General features: G+C 40.7%; 4 protein-coding genes and 1 pseudogene across 4 annotated transcripts; all 5 read left to right on the forward strand.

Moving 5' to 3' along the window:
* Positions 1-822: 822 nt before the first annotated feature.
* On the forward strand, positions 823-2,624 carry LOC118493616 (annotated as a pseudogene).
* A 656-nt stretch (positions 2,625-3,280) lies between these two features.
* LOC118493654 (GTPase IMAP family member 7-like) lies at positions 3,281-9,535 on the forward strand. The gene is made up of 3 exons (XM_035994240.1): positions 3,281-3,411; positions 8,755-9,203; positions 9,242-9,535. The coding sequence occupies exons 1-3, from the start codon at positions 3,405-3,407 to the stop codon at positions 9,533-9,535; spliced, it is 750 nt and encodes a 249-aa protein (XP_035850133.1). The 5' UTR covers positions 3,281-3,404.
* Positions 9,536-10,150: 615 nt separating this feature from the next.
* LOC116053336 (GTPase IMAP family member 7-like) lies at positions 10,151-13,772 on the forward strand. The gene is made up of 2 exons (XM_031304421.2): positions 10,151-10,329; positions 12,072-13,772. Exons 1-2 carry the CDS (start codon positions 10,323-10,325, stop codon positions 13,085-13,087), a joined length of 1,023 nt encoding a protein of 340 aa, XP_031160281.1. The 5' UTR covers positions 10,151-10,322; the 3' UTR covers positions 13,088-13,772.
* Positions 13,773-15,889: 2,117 nt separating this feature from the next.
* LOC116053339 (GTPase IMAP family member 7-like) lies at positions 15,890-18,422 on the forward strand. Its single transcript, XM_031304425.2, has 2 exons — positions 15,890-15,992; positions 16,726-18,422. Exons 1-2 carry the CDS (start codon positions 15,986-15,988, stop codon positions 17,703-17,705), a joined length of 987 nt encoding a protein of 328 aa, XP_031160285.1. The 5' UTR covers positions 15,890-15,985; the 3' UTR covers positions 17,706-18,422.
* A 719-nt stretch (positions 18,423-19,141) lies between these two features.
* LOC116053326 (E3 ubiquitin-protein ligase TRIM47-like) lies at positions 19,142-22,691 on the forward strand. The gene is made up of 7 exons (XM_031304393.2): positions 19,142-19,594; positions 20,190-20,564; positions 20,749-20,844; positions 21,092-21,325; positions 21,628-21,793; positions 21,881-21,940; positions 22,060-22,691. The coding sequence occupies exons 1-7, from the start codon at positions 19,325-19,327 to the stop codon at positions 22,569-22,571; spliced, it is 1,713 nt and encodes a 570-aa protein (XP_031160253.1). The 5' UTR covers positions 19,142-19,324; the 3' UTR covers positions 22,572-22,691.
* Positions 22,692-22,782: the final 91 nt, after the last annotated feature.

Consider the following 22,782-nt stretch of genomic DNA (forward strand, 5'->3'; position numbering starts at 1 on the left):
TGACTAACTACTAATACTACCTTGCGTACTATGTGATGTCATTTCACGTGAACTGGCACGGGGGGGGTCCCAGAGACCCGTGCTGCGATCGAACGCGTTTAGACAGGCTGATACAAAATGTAAATAAACTAAACAAGTCCCCATGACACGAAGGACAATACAAGGGGGAAAGAAATGTTACTGTATGTGAGACCCACAGGCACTCTGGCTGCTGACGAGGAAGCCTTCTGTGCACTTCTTATCTTCTGTTAAGAAGGATTTGGAGAAAACATAATGTATCTGTCCTTTTGTCTTTGAAAAGTGTTAGTATTGAAACATGTCAAAAGAATGTAATTTGAGCAAAGAATGATTTTAGTTAAACCAATAAATGTTTTACTGCAAAGCATGTGATGATGGAGTGTGGCATGTGCTGTGGTTTTAAATACACTATGTTCTGTGGCTTTCATGATGCAGTGATGAAGACAAGTGGATCTTGCCTTTGTTGCTCCCTCTACCACCTATTAAGAGGAGCACCGTATATGCAGAATTTGCAGCTAAGAGAACAGACCTTCTGAATCACATTTTACACTTTATACGACTGCTATACTTAACATGGATGCCAAAAAGTTTTTGTGAAGTTTTAAACTCAAAACCCATATCTTAATTATCCAAAAATTGTTCACTTCAAGTGCAGATAAAACAACCCTTATTGTTAACATTCTTAACTTCTCATGAATCCAACTACCCCCTAGGTCTGAGTAGTTGGTCGATTTGGAACAAGTTCATCCAGACTTACATCTGAACTGTTTCTTGTGTGGATCATTTGTTTATATTTATTGTTTCAATTAAACTGGATGTCAGCTATTTCACATCATTTAAAGAGAGGGAACCACATCGTGGACTGAGAGGAGGCCTGCCAACGTTAAATAGGCGTGACAAGGTAAAAAAACAAAATAAAAAGCTGGTAATACAGGAAGATACAGGAAATGCATACAGGAAACACATACACTCTAGCAGTCTTGTCACTCTGACTAATTTTCGCTGCACAGTAACTTCACATTTGACAACATGGACGGTAAGTTTATTTCTTTTAGTTATTTCTGTCAGGACTGAACACTGCACATTAAGTTGTAAGATGTAGATGTTTTTTTTTACAGTGCAAATGTGATACACTTTAATGGCTGTTTTTTTCTTCTTTTTTTCTTTCCAAATGTTGAACAGTGATTGGTTTTGTTAAAAAAGTTAAGATAGATACACTATTTTTAATGCTCATGGGACTCTTTTTATGTACCATTCTTCATAATTTTATTGTGCTAATGCAGCTCTTTTTAAAGTAAAACTTGTTTCCCCTTTCATTGTGATTTCTGAGCATGAGGATTTTTACTGTAACTGAGTTCATGTGTGTCTTCTTAAACATAAAAACAGCCTAAAGACAAATGTACAGTATTATTGATGGACATCATTCTCTTTTAGTGTCAAACACAAGGAGAATTATGATCTTGGGAAAAACTGGATCTGGGAAAAGCAGCCTGGCTAACACCATATTTGGAGAGGAACTGTTCACAATCGGCCACAATAGCGACTCTGAAACAAGTGAATGTCAAGCAAAAACCAAATCTGTCAATGGAAGAAGCATCACTTTGATCGACACTCCTGGTTTCTTCGACACATAGAGATCTGAGGAGGAGCTGAAGCGTGAGATACTAAAGTGTATCACAGAGTGTGCTCCTGGGCCTCATGCTTTTCTCATTGTGCTTAAAGTGGAGAGATTCACAGAGCAGGAGCAGGCTGTCATCACAACAATAAACCAGCACTTTTCTGAAGAAGTTTTAAGATATGCCACAGTAGTCTTTACTCACGGTAACCAACTTGAGGAAGGACAGACAATTGAGGATTTTGTTGGCCAGAACAAGATTAGTAATCTGGTAAAGAAGTGCGGCGACCGCTGCCACGTCGTTGATAATAAATACTGGAAGAACAACCAGCAGGATGAATACAGAAGCAACCAGTTCCAGGTGAAGGAGCTACTTAACACAATAGAGAAGATAGTTGAGGCAAACCAAGGAAGCTGCTACACCAATGAGATGCTACAAACAGTGGAGGATGTAATACAACAAGAGGTGGAGGCCATTAGACCGTCATCAGGAAACATGTCAGAGGAAGAGATCAGAGAGCAGGCTAAGGGCAGCGTATTTGAGAAGCTTTTGATCAAACTAGCAGGTATTTTAACAGGTGTAGTGTTAGGAGCTCTTTTTGGTGTAATACTGTTGCCAGGAGAAGTTATCAATGTTTTAAAGAAATATTTGTCAGAGGAGAGAGCTTTAATCAAAATAGCAGCAACAGCAGCAACAGCAATGGCATGTGGAGGAGCGGTTGGAGGATCAGCAGCAGGAGGAGGAGTAACAGCATTAGCAGGGAGCATAGTAGGAGTAACTGCTGCAGCAGGAGCGCTGAAAGGAGGTTTTACAGGATACAATGCAGCTAAGGGAGCAGGCACACCACTGGAAGCAGCAAAGAGGACAGCAGAGGTTTTTAAGGATGATGCACTATCTGTCTTTAAAGCACAAGATATTACAGCCAAAGTTAAAACAGAGTCAAAACCTTTAATGAGTCCTGACCCTTGAAGAAGATGGAAGTAATCGATCATTCAAAATTCATGTCTCCCAGTAGGTTGCATGATAATGTGGTTCTAAACTAGCTCATTATGCTAATTCATATGTAATATATTATAAGTTGTACTTCTTGTCTGTGCTTCAAACTTTAGTTAGTTGCTTATTCCTGTTTCACAAGCTATTTTCTTTCTGAATTACACACTTACCTATAGCCTACTTGATATTGTACATAGGCCTACACGATAAATAAAAGTTCTATCTTATCTTAACTTACCACTGAGTGTCTGATGTGTTGTTTATGGTATATACTGTAAACTGTAACCAGACATAAAATTGTTTTAACATCTTTCATAGATAAGATCTTTAAAAAAATGTTTTAATCAAACCAGTGTACACTGCTGACTGTATTTCTGTCACCTATTGTTCACTGTTTCCTGTTGCAAACGCTAACCAGGAAATGTCACTTACTTTGGAGGAGGGTCTGGCAAAGCGAGACTACTTAATGTATGTACAACATCAGTTCGAAAAGTTCTTTGGGGATTACAAGGTATCACCATTACAAATATCATAACAATCAATACATTATTAAAAACTATTATTTGAGCAAATCCATCTTTTACTTAGTAAGGCACACACACACACACACACACACACACACACACACACACACACACACACACACACACACACACACACACACAAGTGAAAGTGAACCTAGAATAAAACCTGTGTCAGAGGACAGGAGAAAAGATAAACAGGGTGGTTGTCGGGTAAATCCAAATTTGACTCTTCACTGATTTCTCTTCTAACAACATGAACGGTGAGTTAAAGTTAGCCTACGTCTTTCAGTTGTTATTTGCCTGACATTCTGGTTACATCAATTAAAGTAAAATGATGTAATTTGACTATTCTGTAGGCTAACTATTGTAACCAAACCAGTACTGGCTAATGTGAAATGTAGCAGCCAAATATTCAGCCAACTGTTTGCTATTTGTGATGCATCGACCATTGTGGTAATCACAGGCCAGTAACATTCAGCAGAGTAGTCCATGTCAACTTTATCTGAGAAGACTGTTGCTGAGAGTTTTATCAGCTGCTATAAAGTAGCCATTTATGAAGTAATAAAAACAGAGTAAAGTTTCACTTTTTGTGAGAGCGACTAAACAAAAACTGAATCTTAAGCCACCAAAAAACCACCAATATGTGCACTGTATTTCAGCAACATAGACCAGTATTTGTCAGAGTGGTCCGCACCGACCCCTGCTGGTCTACGAGTAGACTTGGTAAAATACGCTTTTGACTTAAAATTGAAAATGGTGTTTCTCAAACTGTCTGCCAGCAACTACAAAGCCTAATAGGGAGGTGCATAGATGTGTTGTTTTCAATATTAAATAAACTCATATGGAAATGCAAACCTTATTATTTCAATTGGCTGTTTTGGTTTTGTGGTGTTGTCAGACTTCAACTATGAAGCAGACCGTTTTGCAACACTTCCTCCAATTTACGTCACACATTTTGAAGGAAATACGGATGAATAAAGTTTAGTGTCAACCATAGACAGTTAATATTAATATTAACAGTCTTATGCTGTCAACTGATAAGATGGATCAATGGCTTAAGAAGGTCTTATAATACATCCATGCTTACGACAGACATTGCTTCCCTGATGTCTCAGTATAAGCAGCAACATCCCTCTTCATTAAGATGGCAACAGAAACAATGAGTGAGTAAGCTATTTGTAAAAACTGTCATTTCATTTAGCTGTCATTTGTAAATACTGTTGGAAGGCCCATTGTTTTTGGGGATATTTGGCAGTCCTTGGTCTAAAACAGTTTGAGAAACACTGCATGTGAGCACCGTTCAGCATTAGAAGAGATTTTGGCCACATGCAGTTTTATTTCAATAGCCTATTATCTCACTTCACCAACATATGAGAGTAGGAAATGCAGCTGCAGGGAGATCTGAAGGTGGGAATGATGAGAGGAAGAATACCAATGTTTTATTTTCAACCATACTCACTATTCCTTCATGGGAATATGGATTTTTATTCAGCGTAGTGATGAAAAGTCACAACAAAAAGACACATATCTTTGAGATCATGGATGTATGCCAAGGTTGGATTTGTCACAAACACTGTTTTTGTCAAAGCTAGTGTGTCTAGAAATCAAAACAATTGAGAAAATAAAGTATTTTTTCTTTTATTTGATATTTTATATGTTATATTTTATCCCTAACTTCTGCACTAGTACATTCCCATTTTTAGACATTTTCTCTTTTTATGTATATTTAAATGAACATTGCTGAAGGGAACCATCACCGGATCGTGGTGGAGAGGTTTGTGTGTCCCTATGAACCTGAGGGCTATGTTGTCTGGAGCTTTGTGCTCCTGGTAGGGTCTCCCAAGGCAAAGTGGTCTCAGGTGAGGGGCCAGACAAAGAATGGTTCAAAACCCCTATGACAGAACGAGGAAGAGATAGAGAGACCCTGCCCGGAGGAAGCCCGGGGCCCCCGTCTGGAGCCAGGCCCAGATGGAGGGCTCGTCAGCGAGCGTCTGGTGGCCAGGTTTGCCACGGAGCCCGGCCGGGCACAGCCCGAAAAAGCTACGTGGCATCCATCTCTCCATCCCATGGGCTCCATCCCATCCTCCCTGTGGGAGGAACCGCTGGGGTCAGGTGCGCTGCCACATGGGTGGCAGTGAAGGTCAGGGGCCTCGACGGACCTGACCCAGGCAGCAGACGCTGGCTCTGGGGACATGGAATGTCACCTCTCTGTGGGGGAAGGAGCCGGAACTGGTGCGGGAGGTGGAGTGCTACCGGTTAGATCTGGTGGGGCTTACCTCTACGCACAGTCTCGGTTCTGGAACCATACTCCTGGATAGGGGTTGGACTCTTTTCTTCTCCGGAGTTGCCCAGGGTGTGAGGCACCGGGCGGGTGTGGGGATACTCACAAGCCCCCGGCTGAGCGCCGCTACGTTGGAGTTTACCCCAGTGGACGAGAGGGTCGCCTCCCTACACCTGCGGGTTGTGGGGGGGAAAACTCTGACTGTTGTTTGTACATATGCACCAAACAAGAGTTCGGAGTATTCGGCCTTCTTGGAGACCTTGAGTGGAGTCCTGTATGGGGCTCCAGTGGGGGACTCCATAGTTCTGCTGGGGGACTTCAACGCGCACGTGGGCAATGATGGAGACACATGGAGAGGCGTGATTGGGAGGAACGGCCTCCCTGATCTAAACCAGAGTGGTTGTTTGTTGTTGGACTTCTGTGCTAGTCATGGATTGTCTATAACGAACACCATGTTCGAACATAGTGATGCTCATAAGTGTACTTGGTACCAGAGCACCCTAGGCCAAAGGTCAATGATCGATTTTATAATCGTTTCATCTGATCTGAGGCCGTATGTTTTGGACACTCGGGTGAAGAGAGGGGCGGAGCTGTCAACTGATCACCATCTGTGGTGAGTTGGGTCAGGGGGTGGGGGAAGACTCTGGACAGACCTGGTAAGCTCAAACGGGTAGTGCGGGTAAATTGGGAACGTCTGGAGGAGGCCCCTGTCCAACAGACTTTCAACTCACACCTCCGGCGGAGCTTTTCGTGCATCCCTGTGGAGGCTGGGGGCATTGAACCCGAGTGGACAATGTTCAAAGTTTCCATTGCTGAAGCTGCGGTGGGGAGCTGTGGTCTTAGGTGCCTCAAGGGGCGGTAACCCACGAACACCGTGGTGGACACCGGTGGTCAGGGAAGCCGTCCGACTGAAGAAGGAGTCTTTCCGGGATATGTTATCCCAGAGGACTCCGGAGGCAGTTGCAAGGTACCGAAGGGCCCGAAGGGCTGCAGCCTCTGCCGTGAAAGAGGCAAAGCAGCGGGTGTGGGAGAAGTTTGGAGAAGACATGGAGAAGGACTTTCGGTCGGCACCAAGGTGCTTCTGGAAAACCGTTTGCCACCTCAGGAGGGGGAAGCGGGGAACCATCCAAGCTGTGTACAGTAAGGATGGGATGCTGTTGACCTCAACTGAGGAGGTAATAGGGCGGTGGAAGGAGCACTTTGAGGAACTCCTAAATCCGACTAATACGCCCTCTATGGTAGAGGCAGAGCTGGAGGATGATGGGGGATTGTCGTCAATTTCCCTGGTGGAAGTTGCTGAGGTAGTTAAACAACTCCACAGTGGCAAAGCCCCAGGGATTGATGAGATCTGTCCAGAAATCCTTAAAGCTCTGGGTGTGGAGGGGTTGTCTTGGTTGACACGCCTCTTCAACATTGCGTGGAAGTCTGGGACGGTGCCTAAGGAGTGGTAGACTGGGGTGGTGGTTCCCCTTTTCAAAAAGGGGGACCAGAGGGTGTGTGCCAATTACAGGGGTATCACACTTCTCAGCCTCCCTGGTAAAGTCTACTCCAAGGTGCTGGAAAGGAGGGTTCGGTCGATAGTCGAACCTCAGGTTGAAGAGGAACAATGCGGATTCCGTCCTGGTCGTGGAACAACGGACCAGATCTTTACTCTCGCAAGGATCCTGGAGGGAGTCTGGGAGTATGCCCAACCGGTCTACATGTGCTTTGTGGATCTGGAGAAGGCGTATGACCGGGTCCCCTGGGAGATACTGTGGGAGGTGCTGCGGGAGTATGGGGTGAGGGGGTCCCTTCTCAGGGCCATCCAATCTCTGTACGACCAAAGCGAGAGCTGTGTCCGGGTTCTCGGCAGTAAGTCGGACTCGTTTCAGGTGAGGGTTGGCCACCGCCAGGGCTGCGCTTTGTCACCAATCCTGTTTGTAGTATATATGGACAGGATATCGAGGCGTAGTCGGGGTGGAGAGGGGTTGCAGTTCGGTGGGCTGGGGATCTCATCGCTGCTTTTTGCAGATGATGTGGTCCTGATGGCATCATCGGCCTGTGACCTTCAACACTCACTGGATCGGTTTGCAGCCGAGTGTGAAGCGGCTGGGATGAGGATCAGCACCTCTAAATCGGAGGCCATGGTTCTCAGCAGGAAACCGATGGAGTGCCTTCTCCAGGTATGGAATGAGTCCTTACCCCAAGTGAAGGAGTTCAAATACCTTGGGGTCTTGTTCGCGAGTGAGGGGACAATGGAGCGGGAGATCAGTCGGAGAATCGGCGCACCGGGTGCGGTATTACATTCAATTTATCGCACCGTTGTGACGAAAAGAGAGCTGAGCCAGAAGGCAAAGCTCTCAATCTACCGGTCAGTTTTCGTTCCTACCCTCACCTATGGTCATGAAGGCTGGGTCATGACCGAAAGAACGAGAACCAGGGTACAAGCGGCTGAAATGGGTTTCCTCAGGAGGGTGGCTGGTGTCTCCCTTAGAGATAGGGTGAGAAGCTCAGTCATCCGTGAGGAGCTCGGAGTAGAGCCGCTGCTCCTTCGCGTCGAAAGGAGCCAGTTGAGGTGGTTCGGGCATCTGGTAAGGATGCCCCCTGGGCGCCTCCCTAGGGAGGTGTTCCAGGCACGTCCAGCTGGGAGGAGGCCTCGGGGAAGACCCAGGACTAGGTGGAGGGATTATATCTCCAACCTGGCCTGGGAACGCCTCGGGATCCCCCAGTTGGAGCTGGTTAATGTGGCTCGGGAAAGGGAAATTTGGGGTCCCCTGCTGGAGCTGCTACCCCCGCGACCCGAGACCGGATAAGCGGACGAAGATGGATGGATGGATGGATTGCTGAAGGGAGCTCCTGCTGCCTTTACTGAACACATCTGTGTTTTGTCCACCTCAGCCTGCTGATGTCGCAGCGCTGCTCTCTTTAATGACGGCCGGGCTCTACACTGATAGCATTTTGCTACTGTACATTTGAGAGTGAAAATGAAATTACAGTGTGTGAATGTGAAAAATTGATTTGATTTGCAAATTTGGTAGTCTAAAGCTGTTATTTCTATGAGTCAAAATATGTTGATCCTGTGCTTCATATACCACAATATATTACCTTATATTGTTTAGCAGTAATGTGATGTGATTGGTAAGATGTTCTTGATCATTAATATGCTCGTCCTCTTTTATTTTTTTAAACCATTCTCTGTTCCCTTATTATGCTAAGCACTATCGTGTACTACTTGTGGACAGTGAGGATTTTAGTATTTCTATTGTTATTGAGTTTATTTGTATCTTCTTATATTATTATATATCATATATATTATATATTGATGGACATTATTCTCTTTCAGTGTCAAACACAAGGAGAATTGTGATGTTAGGAAAAACTGGATCTGGGAAAAGCAGCCTGGCTAACACCATATTTGGAGAGGAACTGTTCACAATCGGCCACAATAGCGACTCTGAAACAAGTGAATGTAAAGCAAAAACCAAATCTGTCAACGGAAGAAGCATCACTTTGATCGACACTCCTGGTTTCTTCGACACAAAGAGATCTGAGGAGGAGCTGAAGCTTGAGATACTAAAGTGTATCACAGAGTGTGCTCCTGGGCCTCATGCTTTTCTCATTGTGCTTAAAGTGGAGAGATTCACAGAGCATGAGCAGGCTGTCATCACAACAATAAACCAGCACTTTTCTGAAGAAGTTTTAAGATATGCCACAGTAGTCTTTACTCACGTCCTTGATAATAAATACTGGAAGAACAACCAGCAGGATGAATACAAAAGCAACCAGTTCCAGGTGAAGGAGCTACTTAACACAGAAGCAACCAGTTCCAGGTGAAGGAGCTACTTAACACAATAGAGAAGACGATTGAGGTAAACAAAGGAAGCTGCTGCACCAATGAGATGCTACAAACAGTGGAGGATGTAATACAACTAGAGGTGGAGGCCATTAGACCGTCATCAGGAAACATGTCAGAGGAAGAGATCAGAGAGCAGACTAAGGGCAGCGTATCTGAGAAGCTTTTGATCAAATTGGCAGGTACTGCAACAGGTATAGTGTTAGGAGCTCTTTTTGGTGTAGGAGTGAGTGTTGGAACAGTTCTCATAATTACAAAGGGGCTGGTATGAAGCACTTTGTGCTACATTTTTACATTTTTATGTATGAAGAGTGCTATATAAATAAATAAAGTCTGAACAAAATATCACATCACATCACTTCATTATAGTGACATACACTGTGGGTTTGTACAGACTTGCCTTCAAGGCCTTGTCTATGCTGCCAGACGTATGAGTTAGAGTTTCCTTTCTTCAGAACAGACACAATAAATGCAAAAATAAATGAAGACTGAACAAAATGTGAATATCCACATTATGTACATTTCAACTTATAAACATGAATGAAGATTTTGGGATAAATACGTGATTTATTTTTTTTACAACATGCATTCCTGTATTAAAACTGAACATCCCTTTTTTGACTCTACAGAATTAACCATTGTTAAATGTGCATCATACTGTGAAAGTGAAATCAAAGATTGAAATCAAAACTGGACATCATTTTCAGGGAGAAATTATTATTTTCCTGGACAAAAAAACGAAGTAGCCTATTAAAACATAAACATGGTCAGAACTGCTAAATATTTTTGTCCTATAGGCTATCATGTATATTTAGTGTTATGTAGCCATTTCTGGTAGACCATAGTTATTACTGTTGCTTATGCATAATTCACTTTAAATAAAAACAAACGCAATGTGTGTTGGTCTGCAGCCAGGAAACCAGTCAGAAAAGTAGAAAAAAACTAATCAAGAGGTGGAGTCTATTCTCTACAATCTATGGTCAGAGCGAGAACAAGAGGAAATACTCATAGACTTATCGTGGATCTGAGTAATTTTTTGCACTTCTACTTTTCACAGCATGAACAGTAAGTTACGACTTATTGCTGCTATTGTGTCAATAATGAGCATCAAATATGTTTATTCAAATCTGTATGATTTGGGGCATTTTCAAAATTCACAACTATTTCTAACAATATACAATCTATACAATATTAAAACATTTTAGTTGACGTTTTTATATTTTAGTAGGAATGGTTTCATTTTAGTTTGTTACCTTTGAGGTATGTCCGTTAACAGACATGGTTTGCTTGCCTGAAAAAACTACTGGCCCGATAACTTTTCTGCGGTTGATGGATGTCAGGGAGCAGGCAGTCACAAATTAACTCTGGGTCCCAGAATTTAGTCGGGGATGGAGTCAACAAAGTCAAAAAATTAAGATGAAAAGAAGATTAGGGCACGCCATGAATCGCTTTCTGCTCTCAGCAGAACTCCCGTTACCAAAAACAAGGAAATAACAACGCAGCTCTACCGACCAAATGTACTGACAAAGTTAGATTCACAATTTTCTGAATGTGTTTAAGCATAATTTGTAATAATCCACCAAATAGTAAGTGTTACATTATTTTAATTACATATAGACTAGATTAAATATATATAAAGTAACATAATATAGTAAGTAATATAAATATATGTATTATTCACCCCTTCTCTTATTAACACCACCATGTTTCTTATTAACGTGAAATATACTGAAGTGCAGTCCGGTGACAATAAAATTCTCTTCACAAACCACTTTCACGCAAAACAGCGATATCTGCAGTTAATGTTGTTAATGTTTGATATATTGTTAATGATGTTAGCAGCGTTCCCCTCATCTTTTCAAGGAACTTCATCTGAATTCGCAGAATAAATAGGCTATCTTTGCAGTCCCGAAAAAAGGATTGTATCGTGAAACTGTTGTGGCAGTTCTGACCCAGAACACTGAGAGATTCACCACGAGACACAGTTTAACAAAGAGTTGTAATGGAATCAGTACTTACAGGAACAACAGGCTGGAGGGAACAAGGCTGAGGGCTGCAGGAATATTGTAGTGGGTATACTGTACTGTATATCTGCCTATATCTGTATAGAATCTGTCTGTCCTCCCCCAGTTTTGAGCATCAACGACTTCATTTCTGATACACTTTTATGCACCAATTTATAGTTAAAATACCTTTTAATGTGAAAAAGAAAAACACAGATGACAATTCAAGATATAATAAAAAACTAATGGAAAGTATGTTGTTGTGGGTCATTGGGCATTTTTAAGTGGGTATATGGAAATCCTGGAGCTTTCTTAATGGGTGTACTGCATATACCCGCGTATCACGTAGACTACACCACTTAAGTACTGGTGAGGTGATTGGCAGCAGCTGTGCAAGATGAATGGCAGGGCGCTGAGAGAATGGCCCCGCCACTTGACCTACATACAGAAGACAGGTAGGTCTACACGAGGGAAAGGGGAAAACAGATAGGGACAGCCAGCAGCCCCCTTAACAGAAATACATTCAAAATAGGAAACCGTGATCATAAAGCAACAGAATGACCACACAATTCTCAACATTAGCTTTACTTTAAAATTGGAATTAGCTGTTTAACATAATCATGCCATAGATGTCACTTTTTTCCTATGAAAGATTCTAAAACATGCAAAGTTGTGATTATTAATGTTTTTCTGTATCCTCAGCCTTATTTCCCACTGTGTAATAATTTTTATTTTTAGAACCTAGAACCAAGGGGCAAGATATTGATACTGATTTACTGATACAGAGTCATTATTCTCTTCTAGTGCTGAAAACAAGGAGGATTGTCCTACTAGGGAAAACTGGAGTTGGAAAGAGCAGCCTGGCGAACACCATATTTGGAGAGGCCACATTCAAAATTAGACAATTTAATGACTCGAAAACACATTGTTCTCCAGCTGAAACCAAATGTGTCAATGGAAGAAGCATCACTTTGATTGACGCTCCTGGTTTCTTTGATGCAGGCAGGTCTGAGGAGGAGATGGAGCGTGAGATAGTGAGGTGTATCACAGAGTGCGCTCCTGGGCCTCACGCTTTTCTTATTGTGCTTAAAGTAGAGAAATTCACAGAGCAGGAGAAGGCTGTCATCACACAAATGTGTGAATATTTCTCTGAAGATGCTCTAAAATATGCTGTTATTGTCTTCACTCATGGTGACCAGCTCCCTGAAGGAATGAAAATGGAGGATTATGCTGAGCAAAGTGAAGGTCTCAGTGATCTGGTGAAGAAGTGCGGCGGCCGGTGCCACGTCGTTGATAATAAATACTGGAAGACCAACGGAGAGGACGAATACAGAAGTAACCTGTTCCAGGTGGCAGAGCTGCTCAACACCATAGATAATATAGCGATGGAAAACAATGGAGAATACTACACAGATGAAAAGTTGCAAGAAGTAGAGAGAAAAATCCAGGAAGAGGAAGGGCATATTAGACACTCATTAGGAAACAAGTCATATGAAGAGATCAGGAAACAGGCTATGAGCAACATCCTTAAGAAGCAGGTGAACAATGCAGCACGAACATGGATCAGAGGTTTAGTGGGGTTCGCAGTCATAGCTGGGTTAGTAGCAACTGTCTCAGCTGTGTTGTTACATTCAAAATCTGTGAAGGGGTCAAATAAAGGATTGACAGCTTTAAATGTGGCTCCGCCAGCCCTTACAATAAAGGTAGATGACGTAAGCATAGCACCAGTGAGTGTAATACAAAAGACATTTGAAGTTGTCTTTAACAAACTTAATGCTTTGTACAAAAGAATCTATGATCCTTGGAATCCGTTTGAATGAATCACATTTAAAAACAAACAAACAAACAAACAGCAGGTGTCTTAATAGGTTGATATTGACATGTAAGTTGTTGCAATCCTATACAGTTCATTTCAAATTCTTATTATCATTTTTTTCTAAAGTGGTAACCTGTCAAATGTAGTTATTATCAGATTAGTTTAAGGTTGTATTCATTTGTCCATTTAGGTCTCTTACCTTATGGAAGTCCTTGCATCTGTGCTTTAAACTGTGTGCTGGTTCCTGTCACCTGAAAAGAGAACCACTGTGATTACTTTTCTTAAAATACTGAGCAAATAAACCGTAAATAGAGAAGCAAACAGTATATAGAAGATTTACCAAAATGGAAATACATGTGTTTAACATTCAAATTAACTAATGATCTGAAATCTATAAGTGGTTGCTGGGTCTATGACTTTGGGTTGTTATATATAGGAGCATGCCACCAATTTTACACAAGCATTCTTGCCTTGAGGAGTACTATAGTCAAACTGTAAACACTGCTGTAAAATGTCTCCTGTAGCTCTGATGGAAGTTTCCAAAGTAAAGCCACCAACATTATGGAAGTAAAATACTAAATCACACTGTGTAACCTTTTTTTTTAATTCTTTACATATATTTTTTGTTAACATGTGTTGCTGTGTTGTGAATGTATTATGTAACAATAAAACAGCTGATTGGTCAAGTCCTTCCAGTTTCTTATTTCATACAACAATTCCCATGATGTCAAAGGACAACAGTATTCATATATTTGTCAATAAATTCCATTAAAATACCAAAACCATCAATAATTGATCTTACTAACAAGCAGTGGAGTAAAAAGTACTCAAGTCATTTACTTAAGTTAAGGAAAAAATAAAAGAATTAAAAATGTTACTTCAGTAAAAGTACAGAAACATTAACAGCAAAAAGTAATTAGTATCAAAAGCAGAAGTACTTAGAATGACACTTTCAAAAGTGTTATGATCATAGAATATTATATCATTCAGTTTTTTACTAAGAAAGGTGTAAGAATATTTTATTGTAGTTCATCAATTTGGAGCAAATTTTAAGTTCTGTACACAACTGGGTAGATTTTAGCACAGATCTGCATCACATCATATAAGTATATGTTTTTGTGTATCAAATAAATGTAGTGAAGTAAAAAGTACAGTATAGCTCTAAAATCTAGGGGAGTAGAAGTTTAAGTATAATGTACCATTAAGTAAAGTACAAGAATGTCAGAAATTGAAACAGAGTACATTTACTTAGTTACATTCCACCACTGCTAACAAGTATTATCTGTGTAGCTCCTATGTTGTCCAAAACCTATGAAGAACACATGAGTGAGCCACTGATGGCTTTACTCCTTTATTGGGTTTGTTGATGATGTGCCAGCTTTAACTTTTGAGGCTGCTTTTCTACCAAATTACAGGAGGAGAATTGCTAGCCTTACATCAGACTACACTTGTAATGTTGACACACATTTTTGGGAGCAGACTTTAATCTGAAGTTCTGAGGTTTTCCAAAAGTAGCAAACAACTGTAATGTTTATGGTGCGACATTCTAAGAGACCAGAATGAATTGAAAGTAAAACCCTTTCTACATTTACAAGAAAGAAGTAATCTGGCTACAGGCCACACTTTAAACACAAAGGACTTTTTGTTTTCATTCTGTTTAATTGTAAAGTTCATTCCTGCAGTTAGGTGTGGATGCTGACAATAAAAACAGATACAATTCCTTTCAACTTGTTCTGTCTCACTCAGACAAAATATTCTCCACCTGAAAAGGTATGACAAGTATAAAAAGGTGCAGCTGCCATCCCCTCTGTGACAATAAATAGATAACGCCTATGTAGCCTAATATTTTCATTTAATATGTACGATATTCTAGAGCCTTTAACATGAAACCAAACTGCTTCAGAATACTGTGCTATTCATACAGTATAAATGTAAATTGCACTCATATCACTGAGTTTTCTATTTAGTGGGAAATAGAGCTTGGAACGCCGTGAACGTAGCAGGGTGGGTGGAGTCACTTCAGATAATGTCATGTTAGTCTGGTTATACAGCCTGTCAATACTCTCCAGCTCAATAAGACTTTCTATTAATAAAACAATCATAATAACATTCTTTTCAAACCTGTACTTTCCCAACCACAGCCACCACCCTAAACCCCTAAACAGCTGACAAGGTTCAACTTCAACCTGCTCATCTGGAAACTGTCATTCATGCATTCAGGACCTTCTGTCTTGCCTTCAGTAATGTCCTGTTTACTGGCATTAGTGAAACACTTGTTCCCTGTCAGAGGCTTCAAAATAGCGTTACAAAGATTTTATTGGGATTAAAAAACAACACGACACAATACAACACTGTTTTGACACAACAAATGTTTTGATAACTTTTAAATCTTGAACTGGTTATATTGCCGAGCTGTTAACCCCCTTCTGTCTTAAACTCATCTTCACAAATGATTTGTCTTTAATCTGATGTTTGTTTGTTTAATTCTTTGTGTGATTCTCTTTTTATTTTATTATTTTTAGTGTTTTATTTTTAACTGACTTTTTTAAAACCTTTGTAATGTTATGTTATCATTTCACAAAACTCAAATAGTACAAATAGCAGTATAAAAAATGACTCAGAACTTTTGTTTTTGAGTCTGGCGTTTCAAAAAATAAAAACCCTGTTCATTGCATTATATGATGTTATTTTCATGTGTGATATTTTTTTTGCTTACACTTTGATATGTTTTGAATAATTTGTATAGTGCAGCAGGAACTCATATGTAACACTCGTTCCATTGTTCAGGTATGGCCGATCAAGTGAAACTGGTGTGGTCGAAAAAGAAAGTATACAGTACAGTCAGACCACAGCAAGAGAACAGAAGGAAACACATCCAGTTTGTGACTCGTTTTTTTGCAACATGGATGGTGAGTTGGTCCCGCAGTGGTGGAGGAAGTATTCAGGTCTTAAGTCTTAAATTGTTATTGGTGATGCATACATGTGTATACTGTTAGGTTGTTAAATCTTGAACACTGCATCCTATTTCCATCATATGTTTTGTTAAGTAACTAGAAAGTATTCCATATCTGTCAGATACATACAAATAGTTTCCTCTGAAATGTAGAAGAGTAGAATTATAAATTAGCATGAAATGGAAATACTTAACTCAACTTCAATTATTTAAATTATGTGCTTATGCTACAGTGTTTAAGTAAATGTACATGTCAGGATTGCATCAGTCAACACTGAGAAACATACTGTACTTGATTCTGCCACACACAGAGCTTAAAAAGAAAGAAATGGATATACCAGTTAAAAGCTTGCAAGATGAATTATGCATGATAGAATACATTACTAACTTCACACAATGTTTTAATTATTAGGAGATATTTGGGCTTCATGATAATTATAGAGGAATTGTTCGATGATCCCTTAACCTTTCATTTGGCGCCATCCACAGGCCACAAATACTATTTGTGCAATACTTTGATTCATGAACAAATCCTCAGATTTACTCTGGATGATTTAAAATACCAGAATAAATATAAACCAAGCCAACAAAAAAAAACAAGTGAAATGTGCATACATTTATAAAGATAAAACACTTTTAGTACCAAAAGGAAAGTGACGTGCTAATACAGAATCATTGCTCTCTTCTAGTGCTGACATCAAGAAGAATTGTCCTACTGGGAAAAACTGGAGTTGGGAAAAGCAGTCTGGCTAACACCATATTGGGAGAGGATGCATTCAAAATAAGCCATTCTGCCGTCTCTGAAACAAGTCATTCTCATGCAGAAACCAAATCTGTCAATGGGAAAAGCATCAAGTTGATCGACAGTCACAGTTTTTTTGACACGTGTGGATCCGAGACGATGCTCAAGGATGGGATAGTGAGGTGTATCACAGAGTGCATTCCTGGGCCTCATGCTTTTCTCATTGTGCTTAAAGTGGAGAAATTCACAGAGCACGAGAAGGACGTCATCAAAAAAATATGCCAATATTTGTCTGAGGAAGCTTTAAAATATGCCGCCGTTGTCTTCACTCATGGTGACCAGCTCCTGGAAGAGTTGAAGATTGAGGAGTTTGTCAGTCAGAATATAGATCTGAGTAATCTGGTGAAGAAGTGTGGAGGCCGGTGCCACGTTTTTGATAATAAGTACTGGAAGAGCTGCGGAGAGGATGAATACAGAAGTAACCAGTTCCAGGTGGCAGAGCTGCTCAACACCATAGAGAAGATGGTTGAGGCAAACAAAGGATGCTACACCAATGAGATGCTACAAGCAGTGAAAAGAGAAATACAGACAGAGGAAGAGCGCATTAGACAGTCATCGTCATCAGGCAACATGTCACCGGCAGAAATTAGAGATAAAGCTACAATTAGTGTTTGTGACAGCTTATTGATCAGATTGGCAGGTACTGCAACAGGGGCAGTGTTAGGAGCTTTTCTTGGTGTGGCAGGGATGGTTACTGCAACTTTAAGAAATTTTCAGGATCTTTCAGCAATGGTATCAACAAAGCAACTAGCAACTGACGCTCTGTGGGGGGGAGTGAAGGGCGGTCAGATAGGATATGATGCAGCTGAAGGAGCAGAAACTGCAAAGGAAGCCATAGTCAAGACAGTAAAGGCTGTCTGGAAGTAATCTGGGGTTGCGAATGATCAAAACAAAAAATAGAGCATTGCCAATAAAAAGAGTGGAGCAGGGGGTTGCTGTTTATTATATATTTAACTATAGGGATCAATGGGCTACTTGGGTTATGGATGTGTGAGACATTGAAATTATTAGTTAGAAACCACGCTTTTGAGATCAAGCTGTAGTTACTTTATAATCCCTTGCAAATATGTCAGTGTGATTAGTGTTTTACCAATACAGGGTACAATAAATATACATCTGGGAAATTATTAATGATGACACAGTATAACATTTTGAATAACTCTCAAGACTTTGAAATGTTGAATGATGTATTTTTAGTTGGTTTTATTTTAACTCCTTATTGCAGTGTTTTTGCATTTAGTTTTGAGTGATTCAATAAGTAAAAAGCTGGTTTAATAGGACTTTTTTCAGTCTCTCTTTTGTTGTGCCAACTAATAATACATTTACTGGCCATAAATGATATGACTAATTTTAACATTGTAATAATTTCTTAGGCTAATCTAACATCCATCTGGGAAAGATGAAGGACATGTGCTATTATACTGATGACTTCAGTATTTTTCAAAGATTTTACTCTTTATTTTACATTTCCATGCCTTTTGAATGCTGAAAGATGCTTTTCGATTTTCATTGTTTTTATTTTTGTTTTAAAAGTATCAAGCAATAGCTTGTAACAAGTTAGACAATTAAACAACTGTGCTTACACATTTTTCACTGTCTGTTTTGTTGTGCGACAGTAAATTAAAACCAGAATTTTCATATTAAAAAAATTCCAAAAACCAGATTAAATTGTATTCAGTTTTATTTTAACTCACATGGATTCGTGCGAATTCCGAAAATATTGAGTGTTTGCCTCATTCGCTTCGCACTGTTCGCGCCAGAGAGAGAGAGAGAGAAACAGTGGTTGGTTGGTTGGTTGGTTGGTTGGTTGGTAGACTTTATTAATCCCAAATTGGGAAATTACTCTGTTAGGCTACAAGCAGCAAGTTACATACCCACACGTAAAGAAAAAGAAAACAAGAAATATACTAGAAACAATAAATGAGATAAAAATAAGATAACATAAAGAGTGAATTAGCTAAGAGAGGGAGCGCCGAAGAACGCAGTGAATCAGAGGACAACTTTACTATCGGTTCTAATGCACGACCAGAAATGTCTTGCTGCTCCTGCAATCCGAATAATAAGAAGAGCGAATCAAGGCAAAAGGTAGGGTGTCGACATATACACAACCACTTCTAGTGGGTCAATGTCATATGTGATAATTGAAAGGGATTATTTTTGTATTATTCTACACCTCGTCTTTTCGGATAACACTATATTAAACCTTTAATGTATTGACTAGTTTTAGCTAGGTAGCCTTAACCTAGCTAAAAGTAGACTAACATGATATAGGCCTGCTCTTAGCTGGCTAAAAAAGGCCATACATTGGTACACTTTGTTCTAGCTAGTTGCAGTCTAATTCAAAACTAATGCAGTCAACAAAATAATGTTACTTTTCAGCTCAAACTAACCTGGCAGCTGAGTGTTTGGCAAGGCACAGGTTAACCTTGACGACTTTGGAGGTGTGCCGTTGCCGAGGGTCTTTTCCATAACAGAAAGCGAAACTCATGAGTGCTTTCTCTGTAAAACTCATCAAAATGGCTGAGCAGCAGCAGCAGGAGCATGGCGTTGATTTGGACCAGAATCAGTTCTGCTGTTCAGTATGTCTGGAGCTGCTAAAAGAGCCAGTCACCATTCCCTGTGGACACAATTACTGCAAAGGCTGTATTGAGGGTTGCTGGGAACATAAAGAGAAGAAGGGAAAGTACAGCTGCCCTCAGTGCAGGGAGACCTTCACCACGAGGCCTGTTCTGCGGAGGAACAACATGCTGGCTGAGGTGATGGCGTGGAAATAGGCCGTCTGGAAGTGGTGGTAGAAAGATAGCACTGATTGCATTGATTGGTTACATTTGTATTTATGTGAATCTGCAAGGAAACTAGTAGGCTAACTAAAGTTTTCAAATAAATGTAGTGTAGTAAAAAAAGTGAATACTTGCCTTTTAAATGTAGCTGAGTAGAAGTGTAAAGTAGCAAACAATTTAAATTCTTAAGTAAAACACAAGTACCTCAAAATTGTACACAAGTACAGCTTGAGTAAATGTTACTTTTCATCACTGCCTGTAGGTCCGACTACAGTCACTAGATACATTTTTGGCTGTAAGTGGTCATGAGTCTGACTGACTCACTTGAAGTTTGTACAATCCTTGTGTGAAGCCCTAACAACCCCATGAATTAGGTTCTCTAAAAATCCTTGTGCACTTAAAAAACAAAGATAGACCAAAATTAAGAATAACTAATTCAGATGATTGTGAAGCCTTGGTAGACTCTGTATACACTATGAGTGATTTCTGTTCTTATTCTGCTTTTCTCCTGTATGTCATGTAATTTACAATATTTATCACCACCTTTCTTTTTCAATCATCCCTACTGTAGCTTGTGGAGAAGCTGAAGAAGTCAGGCCTTCAGCGGGCTTCTCCCCCTGCTGCTGAGGCCTGTGCCGGCCCAGCAGATGTCGCCTGTGATTTCTGCCGCGGGACCAAACGATACAAAGCCACGATGTCTTGCCTGACGTGCTTGGTATCTTACTGTCCCGTTCACCTGGAGCCTCACCACAGGGTTCCTGTGTTGAAGAAGCACCAGCTGGTCTCTGCTACAATCCCACTGCAGGAAAAGATGTGTACCAAGCACAACAAGCTGATGGAGGTCTACTGTCAGACAGACAAGAAGTGTATCTGCTATCTGTGCGTTATAGATGAGCATAAGAGCCATCGTACAGTGTCCGCTGCAGCAGAGAGGGCTGTGGAACAGGTAGTAACAAAAAACACAAACAGAAAGGTCTGCAGTCACATTGCATATGAATATTACTTAAGCGTTATAGTCAAATCTTTCTCACCAGTAGCAGTCGGATGTGATCGAAGTGATAGAAAACATACTATTTAAATATATCCATTCACAAAGAGCCATTGGCTGTTGTGCCAACAATTTCTTTCAGAAACAGCTGACCGTGAATCAAAAGAAAGTCCAGGAGAGACAAAAGGAGAGAGAAAAAGAGCTGAATGAGCTGCTCCAAGCTCTGAAGGGGTTCAAGGTGTGGAATTTAGACTTTAGTATTTGAGTAATCCCATGTTTTTAAATAACCGGCCCTACGATATATGTATGGAGCCTTTCATTTTTCACCACCATAACCTGATTAACCACTATAGATGCATGCATTAACTTGTAGATTCAGTTTGCCATGACAATGCATGTATTAAAACAACTTATACATATACATATTTGAGAACATATTTTAGAAAAGAAAAACCTTTTGTTTTTGTTTTTCTTTGTATGAACAGAATTGTAGCCAGCCTGCAGTGAAGATCTGTGATAAGGTCTTTGACGGACTGATCTCCTCCATTAAGAAAAAACGCACATTGGTGAAGCAGCTGATCAAAGCCCAGGAGCACACTGCAGTCTGTCAGGCTGAAGAGCTGCAGCTGCAGCTAAAGGAGGAGATCACCAAGCTGAAGATAAGAGACACCGACCTGGAACAGCTTTCTCATACCGACGACCACATCCATTTCATTCAGGTAGCAGACACCCGGTGTGGTGTGGAGCAATTTTAACAGTTTTGGGGTATTTTTATCACTTTGTATAATTTCTTATGTTACTGTATGTAAATTCCACATTATCAGTGCTGTACAGCCAAAGCACACACCGTCTGTATTAGAAGCTTAAAACATGCAAAACTCAGTTAATTTTTCTTGAGGACACGGCAAATGTGACATCTGCTGGCCAGATTTGACAGTCAGTGAAACACGTGATACACTGATGGTGATATTGGACTATTTTTTTTTTTTTTTGGGTCTCTGACTTATTAAATTCCCTCCAGACTTTCCAGTCCCTCTCCACCTCCTGCGAATCTCCAGACTGGCCAACTGGCCCTGTTGTTCATCCTCAACGTTCAACTTTCAAACCTGTGACTGACTGCGTGTCTAAGTTGAGGGATGACATAGAGGGCCTCCTGAAGGAGACATCTCACAGGGTCTCTGCCACAGGTACCTGGTAGAAGTATAAGAATCCAGAGTAATACAGTGGATTTGATTCATGTCCAGTGGTATTTAGGATCTGTTTGTTTGTGTTAGTTTCTACTATAGATGTTGTGCTGCCACCTGTGCCAAAGACCAGAGAGGAGTTTTTACGCTGTGAGTGAAACATTTAATTCCCTGCAGTTCCACAATATACCAGTGCATTAGTAATGAACTAAATATTTAAAGGTTGATGTTAATATTGCCTTATTTTTACTGCTTTGTGTTTTCATCAGATTGCCGTCCTCTAACCCTGGATGGGAACTCAGTCTCCCGATATTTGTCCATTTCACAAGAACACCGGCGAGTGGCGTATGCAGCCTATGATATATATTCTACTCGCTCAGGGCAGGTGTTGTGCAGAGAGGGTTTGTCAGAGCGCTGTTACTGGGAGGTCACTTTGAGTGGTTATACTTGGTCTGTGGCAGTGTCCTACAAAGACATCAGCAGATTGTCATCATATGAACCAGAGTTTGGAAAGAACAACAAGTCGTGGAGTTTAGAGTGCTCCCCAAACGGTTACACTTTCCAACACAACAGTACAGGCATGGCAGTGTCCAGCCCTCCATCCTCCACGATCGGAGTGTTCCTGGATTATAAATCAGGGACTCTGTCCTTTTACAACGTCTCTGACTCGATGACTTTGCTCCACAAAGAGCACACCACGTTCACTCAGCCTCTCTATCCTGGCCTTGGGCTGAAGAATGGAAGCAGTGGACATTATGCAGAACTGGTCAAGTTATGGTGATAAAGTTTATATTGGGGTGGCTAATGTGTGCCACTGTAGATCAGGCTGTAATTGGCTTTCCAATATAACTGAATACCACATGGTAGATGAGAGGATGCTATTTTACAAGAGTGAAGAATAAAAAAGAAAAGAAAAAGAAGAAGCATTGAATACCACCCCACTCTAACTTTAAGGTCCTGCTAAGCCTCTTAAGAGATTTTCAGCGTTATCT

This window comes from Sander lucioperca, chromosome 17, assembly GCF_008315115.2.
Source record: "Sander lucioperca isolate FBNREF2018 chromosome 17, SLUC_FBN_1.2, whole genome shotgun sequence".
Taxonomy (NCBI): Eukaryota; Metazoa; Chordata; class Actinopteri; order Perciformes; family Percidae; genus Sander; species Sander lucioperca.